General features: G+C 33.7%; 1 protein-coding gene across 1 annotated transcript in view; it reads right to left on the bottom strand.

The window, feature by feature from the left end:
* Nucleotides 1-2,228: 2,228 nt before the first annotated feature.
* LOC113230284 overlaps nucleotides 2,229-10,548 on the bottom strand; it is a 24,966-nt gene continuing 16,646 nt past the window's right edge. The window contains exons 9-13 of the mRNA XM_026464147.1: nucleotides 7,280-9,056; nucleotides 5,195-7,198; nucleotides 4,199-4,295; nucleotides 3,366-3,509; nucleotides 2,229-2,533 (exon numbers count right to left, since the gene is read on the bottom strand). Of these exons, the coding sequence (XP_026319932.1) occupies nucleotides 2,374-2,533; nucleotides 3,366-3,509; nucleotides 4,199-4,295; nucleotides 5,195-7,198; nucleotides 7,280-9,056 (4,182 nt within the window). The 3' untranslated portion in view covers nucleotides 2,229-2,373. The remainder of the gene's footprint in view (nucleotides 2,534-3,365; nucleotides 3,510-4,198; nucleotides 4,296-5,194; nucleotides 7,199-7,279; nucleotides 9,057-10,548) is intronic.

Raw genomic sequence — 10,548 nt, 5'->3', positions numbered from 1 at the left:
GGCCAGCGTGGCGGACTATCGCCTAAACCCTCGTCTGAAAGGACACCCGTGCCCCAGCAGTGGGACATATAAATGGGTTGATGATGATGATCCAGTGGTACAGGCATCGAGTATATAACCAGAAATAGAGACGAAATCTGCCGTCCGCTAACTAAAACGCGGCTAAGTGACAAAATATCTTTTTGGAGATATCACCCAAAAAAACCATAACCCAGTTTTAAAATATCAGCTATGCATCGTTAGGGTAGGTTCCGATAAGTCGTAAACGTTAACTAATTTTAACTGTTTTTAAAAGAGAATTTTGTGCTCTATTTTTTTCTACTTAAAACGGATATTTGACAATTTGTCACTTAGCCGAATTTTACTTAGTGGACGGCAGAAATAAGGGGCAATCTCTCCTTGGCAACTCATCAGTCAAAAGGGACTGATATCACTTTTAAATGTTAACTCCCGTTTGCGCTGAAATCACGAATTACAAAGCTAAAATAGTACAGTGTCAACAACTGACCTGTATACATACACAGGTTCCTGAAAATTCGATTAAGCTTTTTAAAAAAGTATAGTCTGTTATAATCTCGTGCTAATAAAAAACTTTTCAACGACATCAACCCGTGTATACGCCTCACTGCTGGGCATGGGCTTTTTCTGGTCTTTGAAGTTGGTTGAATTTTTTTTTAAAGTATGTTTATTCTCATTTGTGTTGTATCATCGAGTACATAACCAGAAATAGAGACGAAATAAGGGCTACCCCTGGCAACTCATCAGTCAAATGGTAGTGATACCAACTTTTAAATATCAACTCTCGTTCGTGCTGAAATCACAAATTAGAAAGCTGAAATAGTACAGCGCCAACAACTGACCTGTGTATACGTCTCCGTATATTCCAAAAATATTCTCTATTTATTGTAATAAAGATAATGTCTCTAACTATGGGTGGTTATTCCATTCGGTGGTGTGGGAAAAACAGCAAAACATCTAATTATAACACAAATGGAATCACATTTCATCGGTAATTAAATATTAAATTATGTAATTTTTCAATTTCCGACCATTATAGCAAAGCTCAAGTGGTCGTTTTGAAGTGAAACAATTAACGACACCCTGTCAATTGTTTCGAATTCGGGCTGGCCAATCGAAGCGCAGTTTGAATTGGCAAAATAGTTTTCCAACAAATTAAATTACATTTCGTTTCTCCTTCGGGGGGTCTACTCTCGATCTCCGTCCGACATCTGTCCGAAACAATTATTGTCAAATAAGCAATACTCGACCAAATGAAAAGACGCGTGTTGCGAATGAAGCTTCATTCTTGATACTTGTTTTTTAATTTTGTCGAATATTACTTATTTGACAGTAATTGTTTCGGACAGATGTTGGACGGAGATCGAGAGTAGACCCCCAGGTTATAAACTCTATGGGTACAGGCTTCCCGGTGAACCGCACACAAGACCTATGCTGCCCTCCTTAATAATAATTACTTATAAAACTAATCTAAATATTTATTGAAATTGAGTTATTAACAAATCTGGGATCAGCGAAACGAGATCTACAACTGCCACTGCCTCCGTGGCCGAACGGTTACCATGCCGGACCACGCAGAGGTCCCAGGTTCGATTCCCAGGCCGGGAGAAATATTTGTATGGCCTACATTTATTTCTCTCGTGAGTTTGGGTGTAATTTGTGGTTGTCTATGTGTGTGTCCATGGCGCCCGCGACACAGGGTGTCCCTAATGAGGGGCTATGTGGAATGTGTACATTATTATTATTATTTGTATGTATATATTTATACAACTCTTTATTATTTCTTATAAGTGAATTGGTACAAAATTCAACACAATATTATATATAAATTAATTAATATTGCAGTAAAGGCTACTCTATTACTCTTGTGTTCTAGTAATTTTCACTGGAAGCTAAATATGGTGCATTTTGGTAATATCCAGTGGAAGCTGAATAAGGTGAATTTTTGGGTCTTTAAATTGTTGCAAGCAAAATTAAGTAGTTCTGCTATGACGTTACACTTCGATTAAATGTTTTAGTTCTTTATATTTTTTTACATGTTACTAACTTTATATAGGTTAACGGCGAACATTTTTTCGTGGTTTTTGTATTATACCCGTCGTCCATTTATTGGTAGGCAATGGCGTAATTAAAATTTATTAAAAAAAAAAGCTATGTGCCAATATTTCGAAAGTTACCGAAATGCAAATGCGTTAGTTATGACAAGGAGGGCAGTGGAAAATGTAAGACCCAAGCGTTCTCCCTAGTTCTGTCACTGCTTCTATTTTATAATTCACATACGAAAAATATCACTTCACCAGTTAATCTCTATTTACTTAAGTTTGTAACCTTTAACGGTAGCTTATTTTTTATAAACTATTCTAGTTGCTTCGTCTTTTTGATGTACTCTAAAACCGCCTGGGCGTCTTCCTTAAGTAGTTGAACCATGGCGCGTTTTTTACGACAATCTTGCTTTATAAATTCTGTGGCTTGCTGTTTTATCCAACTAGTAAGTGTATTATCTCTTTCTTGGGTCCTGGAAATAACATTTATAATTCTAAGGAATAAAGAAAAAAATACTGAGCAAGTTCTTGAGATATAACATTAAAGATAGTATATTAATCTATTATATTGTATATTTTGTTATTTTTATTGTAAAACCACGTCAGTGACATTTTCCAAAAAAAAGTCTAATTCATATAGCCATGGTAAGAAAACGACTATCTTTCTGCACGTGAAACTCAATAACGAAGAAGCTATAAACTTAATAACAGTTCTATCTGCAGAAAGATGGTGAATTTCTTACAACTGATACACAATTTGGAGATTTTTGTGGAAAATGTCACTTATGTGGTTTTAAAGGTAAAACCACATAAGTGACATTTTCCACAAAAATCACAGCAGCATGCATGCGGCTACATAGGACCCTGGAGGAAACTTTGGTATATTTGAAACTTTGATGTCACAGCACACTATCTTTCTTCCAACACCGAGAGAAGAGAGGGCGAGAGATATTGCCACACGGCAATATTGAATTTACAATGAATGTTGCAATAATAGTGAATATTCCTAACATTCTATTATATTTATAATATATAATGTTAATTTACTTTCACATTTTGGCTTATAGGAATATTATCTTATTATTTTTGTTTTAAGTGTAGCACCAACCTATTACTTTTTTTATCTTATGGCATTAAGTCCACTATTTAATAACCACTATTAAAAACCAAATTATTTCACAGCACTAGTTTGGCAAGTTACTGTAGACCCTGATACGAGGGCACTAATATTGAAAATTTTGCAACATGGGTCAATCAAAACTGGGCTTGTTGTTGTGTTAAATACATAAAATGGAAAAGCAATACCTTTTATCCAATTCCATAAATTCTTCATCAATGATATTTCGAACTCTGGTTAAGATATTAGTAGCTGTCTGCTGGTACATGTCGTGCTGTTGCGATTTTAGATCCGACAATTGCTTTTGTGTATCCACGAATAGGTGTATGAAACTGTAATAGTATGAGCTAGTAAAATTACCATGTTCTCTACTTACTCTACCAATTAAAAGCGCGGTGTCTCATTCCCAATAAGGTTTATCACATTCTAAATACAGCTATGTTGTAAGTGGACATAGTTATGCAAACAAGAACCAACCCACACCTCGAGTGAAATTGAGTATGTATTTAGGTAGAACACCAGACGTGTCCTTTAACCGCTCACAAAAGATCCTGGCAATATACCAAGCCAAAACGGAGAAAATAAAAGTCCTTCAGGGTACCAACCCTAAATAAGTAACTTTTTAATAGCTAAAAAGAACCATGCTGGTTAACTTCATACAATGTAACTTTTTAAATTATGCTAAATGGATCCATGTTACATGTACTGTAGTACTGTAGATATTTAGCGTTTTCATTACGAAAACTAGAACATGGTTCTCGTTAACTAAATAAGAAGATACATAATGTTTTCTTTTTATTGCTATATAATATAATAATTTCCCTATATAATTTTCAATGTTACACATAACTCACGTTGTTTCTCTCAAATAACTTACCTATTTATTTCTTCACACAGTTTTTACAAAAATCTAATTGTCTTGAAAGTGACAATTTGTGGGTTGGTTCTAGTTTGCATAACTATGTCCAAGTCAAAAAATTGTTTCGACTACTATTATTCAAAAGAAGATAAATATACTCACTGTTTGCTGGTATCCTGATGTATCTCGGAAAGAGTTGTTTCCAGTTTTTCTATTATGTTTTGTACTATGTCTTTGACTGAACTTCCTATGTTCTCTGCTAAAAATATAACGTGTAAAATATAATATATATATATTATATTTTATTTAAAATTATTGCTATTATATATATATATATATATATATATATATAATAGCAATAATTTTCTATTTATATTAGATACATTAATGCATTATACCATTATGAAATATACCCTAAACACACATTATTTTAGCATAGTTGGCCACTCAGGTTATGATACTTTAAAAAAAAATTTAAGTGGCATAGTTAGTCATACTATTTACTGGCTATGTATTAGCACAGTTTATGTAGAATATTATGACATCAAAAAACCGAAGGAATTGGTTAACTTGTAGTCGTGGTGTACAAAAACATAAAATAAGGTGAAAATAATTAAATTTAAAGAAAAAAATATATATCTTAGGAGTAAATATATATTTTTTTGAACGTTCATAAGCTCTACTATAAGGCATTTCAAGCTTATCCATTCTTTACCGGACACCCTGTATATATGTGGTGGGTAGGTGTGTGTGTGTGTGTGTGTGTGTGTGTGTGTGTGTGTGTGTGTGTGTATACAGAGACACACGCACGCACGCACGCACGCACGCACGCACGCACGCACGCACGCACGCACGCACGCACGCACACACACACACACACATCTATATATCTCCGATACACATAAACATTCAGAAAAAAAACCTTTTCCGTTCTGAGATCTCCACTAACGATGCGGTACATGAACTTACACATTTGATTGTAACAAAAATTGATAAAAATTAACAACTCGCTCATTTAGTGCAACATTGACTTAATTGCAATTTTGGCATAATTGAATTAAGACTTAATTAATTACGTATTAACATCCTTTATCCAAATTTGCCAAAATTACAATTACATCAATGTAGCACCAAATAAGCGAACTACCGAAAAATTACCTTGTTCAACAGCACTTGTATTCCTCTTGAACCAATAATCTACACTTGATACACTGGGTCCAATGGACACATCAACATCTATCGGAGTTTCCATCGTTCTCTTTTTACTGCCATATTTTAAAGTAACACCCTGTGTCTTTATTGAAGTCGAATCATTTAGTTTGGAAGCAGATTCTTGACTTTCTTTTAAAACTGATCTTGTTATGATTTTTTTTACACTAGTATCTACTTTTCGAGCAGTGTCGTTTGTATTGCTGGAAGTCACAGTGTCCGTTTTGGTCGAATTTCTAGTAGTGTATTTAGTATTTGTTGATAATTTGTCGAAAAGTTTAATAGGCGATATGGTAGATTTTCTTTTAGTGTACTGACTTGAAGCTATCTCTCTTTGAACAATTGTAGTTGGTCTTTTAAATGGTAATTTCGTGCTTGATTTCTTTGAAACTTCAGAGTTAGAGCTTCGAGGTGATGGAAGACATTTTCGTAAATCATCATTGGATAAACTCGGTACGGAATTGTCGTGGTCAGTCGGAGAATTTCGTGAAGAAGGCAGCCATTTTGATATTTCGTTGAACGAAATACGAGGTATAGATACAGATACGCTTTTTTCATCGCTCGATGAGGAATTTTTTTGGGACCGTAACCATATTTTTGAGTTTTGCCTCTGAATGTGGGCAACATTCCTTTGTGGTGTTGAAGTCTTTATAGATATTTCGTCGCAATGTTTCTTTCTTGTATCGTTGTTATCTTTAGATTTTGAAGAGTTCGTGTTGTTTAAATTTACTTGATGGTGAAGTTTAACGTAATATTCTTTTATTGACGCATCCATGTCTACTACTTCACGGGGAAAATGTCTTATTTTTAGAGATTCAGAGCTTGGTGGCAGTTCATCGAGATCACCATGAGCTGTAATCCCAACTGTAGCAATTGATTTCTCGGACTTCATTTCAGAGACATCGGAAATGATCAAAGTTTCAATTTGTTGTTTATTCTCTTTAGTTTTTGATTTCAATGACGCGCACCTTTGTTTGACATGTATTGTTTGAACTTGTTTTTTTGGAGTCCCCATTTTAGACCAGATATCTTTATCAGTATTCAGATTATCTTCAAGATTATTAATCCTCAATTTGATTTTTGATGCCGATTTTTCAACATTATCTTCGACAGAATTGTCGATCAGAGAAGGAATTTTACTTTTTAGTCTAAGGTTGCGTTTTGTTTTCTTCAAACTACCCTTGCCTTCTGTTCTTGGCCTGCCTTCACTGTAAGTCAAGGGCAAAATTTCAATTGCTTTAACATCTTGAGATATTTTAGTACATTTCGCCGTATTATCGTCTTTAGCAGCCTCTCCATGAATTTTATTAAACTCTTCAGTAATATTCATTTGCGGACTCGTTCTATCATTATCGGAAAGTAAATTTTGAGTAGTATTAGTAACGTTAGTCTCATTAAAAGCGTCAACAACAAACAAGCAACCTTCTTGGTAGACTTTTTTAAATTTCTGAATCATATTCGAAGGTAATGAATCATCTAAGTTTGGTTTATCTTTGACAGTTTCTACTAAGAGACCTGGTAAAGGACTAATTGTTCGTTCATCGTCTTTGTTATTGATCAATTTTACTTCTTCTTTAGCGTCATCAACGCCTCTTTCTTTTTTAACAAGCATTATCTTAGACTTTTTAATCTGTTTTATACCTTTACTTTTCTCGATTATCGTGGTCTTTTCCACATCTGATTTAGCCACTTCTTTTGGAATGACTAGATTATCTTCAGGAATGGTTTCGAATTCAGGAGCATTAATAACAGGTATCAAATGTTCGTCTTCTTTATTTTTAACTTCCTTTTCAACTACGAAGGAAGTATCTAGAGTTTTAGGCGCTGCATTTCTCACTTTTTCATCCATTAATTCCTTCTTCATTATCTTTTTACTTCTTGTATTTCTTTTTGTGGTTTTTTTACGTTTTGTATTTGGTTTTTTATAAGTATCAGTAGATGACTCCCTGCCATCTTCAGTGTAGTTAACTTTATTAACAGTTCTGTCCCGGAGTGCAGAAACTATAGAATTTCCACTAGCAACAGTTGTAGTACTTGTTCGTTTTTGTAACTCAATCTTCTTCTGTTTAAAATCCTCATCTTCGCTGTCGCTCGTGTAATTAAATATGGTAAGATCTTTAGCGCTTTTCTTGTCAGCTAGCATTATTTTTTCTTCACCCTCGATAGTATCTTTTAGATTGTCGAACACATCATTTAGTTTTTTAGTTTTTGGAGATACAGCTTCGATATTGCATCGAGATCTTCGCGTTCTAGTTCTTTTATACTTTTGACGTTCTTTTTCTAATTCTCTATAGCACATGGCTGCATTAGCATTTTCTTTTTTGCAATTGCCTATAACTCTATCAGCATTCGATTTACTAACATCATCGTTCGGGGTTTTTTGTTTTTCAGATTCGTTGTTTTCAACATACATTACATTATCATCTTTTGGTGAATATAGTTTACGCTTTCGACGAATAACTGAGTTATTTACATTGTTTTTGTTATCAGAAGAGTCGTTTGCTTTATTGCCTGTATTATCTTTCGTTATAGAAACATCAGTATCTGTATTCACTTCGACTATTGTTGACATTTTTGATACAGGTTCCAAAGGAAGCTTATTTTCACAAGTTTTCTTTGATTTTGACTTTTGCTTTTTCATAGAGTACCTTAGTTTTATTTTTCTTTTACCTTGCCCTCGAGATTTTTTTGTCAGATCTCGTTCGTTAACTTTCTTATATTGTTCCGAGTTCGAAATATCATGTAAAGGCACATTGTTCTCTTCTTCTTGCACACCATCCAAGTTTAAAATTTCACAATCATTGATCTCTCGTTCCAAATACTCTGTGCATTTTTCAAACTTATTACACACTTTATCCACTATACTATTTAAGCATTCAATTATATCCATATCCTGCAATTTTTCAATATTCACTTTGTCATTTGATAGAAGACATTGATCGAAATCTTCGCTTGTTTCTGAACTAGTCACGTTGATTTTCTTTGCCAATGTTGGGCTTATAATTAAATCTCCAGTCTTATTCTCAGTAAAATGTTGTGAGAAAAATTCTTCTACTGTTTGAACGTCGTAAGTGGGACTTTTTACGACAACTTCTTCATCAATAACTATAGATTTTTTACGCAAATTTCTTTTACGAACGTTGACATATGTCATGGGAGTATCATTGATAGCTTCAGTATTAGATTCGTCTGATGTAGACTTGCTAACAATCGTGAGTTCCTTCTGTTTTGTTTGTAGAGTATTATCAATGGCCTCACTATATTCTCCTAAACCATCTTGTTTATTACCATCCCCAGTATTAATGCCGCTATCAAATACTTCTGTTTCATTACCTTTACCTTTCAAAGCTTCCCGTACAAGTAATTCAATCAAATTATCAGTATTAACATTTTTGTTTTTAGGTATTCTTTCCAATGTAGCGTTAATTACCGATTCATCCGTTGATCCTATTGTGGCTACAAATAAAGAGCTGTTAACACGATCGTCTTTTGGCTTGTCTCTTTTGTATATGACATCTTCAGCATCACTTTGTGATCCTTTTAGTATTTGAGACTGTTTGATAAATTTTTCTTGATTAATATTTAGGTTTCTCGCAAGATCACTATCACTCTGAGAATTTCTGTTATCGTTAATGTACCTTTTTCTATGGCAGTAGCCTGAGGATCTGAGCTTAAGAGTGCTGGTGGTTGAATTAAGGCTGTATTCAGACTCGGCGAATTCAGTCACATCTGATAGTTCAGGGCGGAAGCATACGCTTACTAGTTTTTTATCAAATGTGTGACTTGGTAGTGCGGCTAGTCTGTCATGCAACTGAAATATAATAAGAAATCGAAAAATTATTTTACGTTTCTGGACACTAATACTATTTGTTTTATATAGACTATACCATTTGAACAGTCCACAAGTTACAGTATTAGTGGTACTAGAACAATAACTATACATATTATTACATTTTATTATTCTTTATTTCTTATAAAGCAAAGTATTACCGATTGTAACTAATAGCCTTATTTACAAGACTAATAAGCAATTTTAACTTTAGATAATTTCCTACAATAAAGTAACTTATGTAAAAAAATTGTTCATCGACAAAATATCGTTTAATATTAGATAAAGAAAGACGCTCGGTGTTCATAGTCTAATGAGCACTTTCACTCATTGATTTATTCAATGTAACTTAACTACACGAACATGACACGTTTCCTTCTTTGTAGTATACGCAATTTGCATTACCTAGTAGCTTACAGCCTCTATGTTAAGGTGGCGATGAAGTCCATGCCCGTGAGCTTCGGCATTTTTTTATAGTACCAAGTTACGCGACGAACAAGTCATGCGCCTGGTGGTAAGCGACACGCATGTCCATAACAATTGGAGTGCCGCTCAGAGCTTTAAATCACAAAGATCAGGGGAGCACACCCACTGCGCTCGTTAATCTGAGATGTAAGTTGAAAAGTCTCACGTGCATGTAGTTTGACCAGCACCTTTACTCTTCAAAACCCGAACGCAGTAATGTGAGCATTACTGCTTGAACGGTAGAAATAGGTAAGGTGGCAGTACTTATCTGGACTCTTTCACAAGAAGTTGTACTGCTACTAAATACATATTTTAAGTTTAAATATGTGTTTCTCACTAAGAATTTCCATACACTTAACGTGAAAAAAAAACGACAATGAAAATAAAAATAACGAACTACAAAGATTCAAGTAAGGTATTAGCTACTATTTTTTTCCACAATGTGTAGTTGTTTACCCACAGTGGGTAGTTGTTTATTTAAAGGTAAGTTGGTACCATCATTCAAAACATGAACCTTGTACATGGTCAGCTCGCAAAGATACGATAAGATAGGACGGGCGAAAGTAAGTAAGTACAAAGTATGTTTTAATTATTATTTTATTTATTTTATAGTCTACGTAGTTATTTACAAGGCACTTAAACAAAAATATAATATTAGACAAAACTTATTTATAAAAATTTAAGTACTCGAAAGTTTTAGTTTTATTGTGTTAATTATATATAATACTATAAAAATAATAAATATTTTATTTAATGTTTAATTATATGTAGAAGACATTTGACTAAGCTTCTAGTGGTCTTGTAAGAGACGTTAATTTAGATTTATGTATTATAATATGTAAAAATCATATAAGTATCCAGTACCAGACCTTACTTATATTTTTCGCTATCATTTTTTGAGATTGATTGATTTTATTTATCTTTAAAGGATTGAAGTTACTTATCTTTTTATTTTTAACCGTAAACATTATAATAGGGGTTAAAGTATGAAATTGCCGATTTGTACTGA

This window comes from Hyposmocoma kahamanoa, unplaced genomic scaffold (genome assembly GCF_003589595.1).
Source record: "Hyposmocoma kahamanoa isolate Upper Pololo Valley unplaced genomic scaffold, ASM358959v1 101, whole genome shotgun sequence".
Classification (NCBI taxonomy): Eukaryota; Metazoa; Arthropoda; class Insecta; order Lepidoptera; family Cosmopterigidae; genus Hyposmocoma; species Hyposmocoma kahamanoa.
The sequence above is the reverse complement of the archived record's forward strand: the minus strand, read 5'-3'. Positions and strand labels throughout refer to the sequence as shown.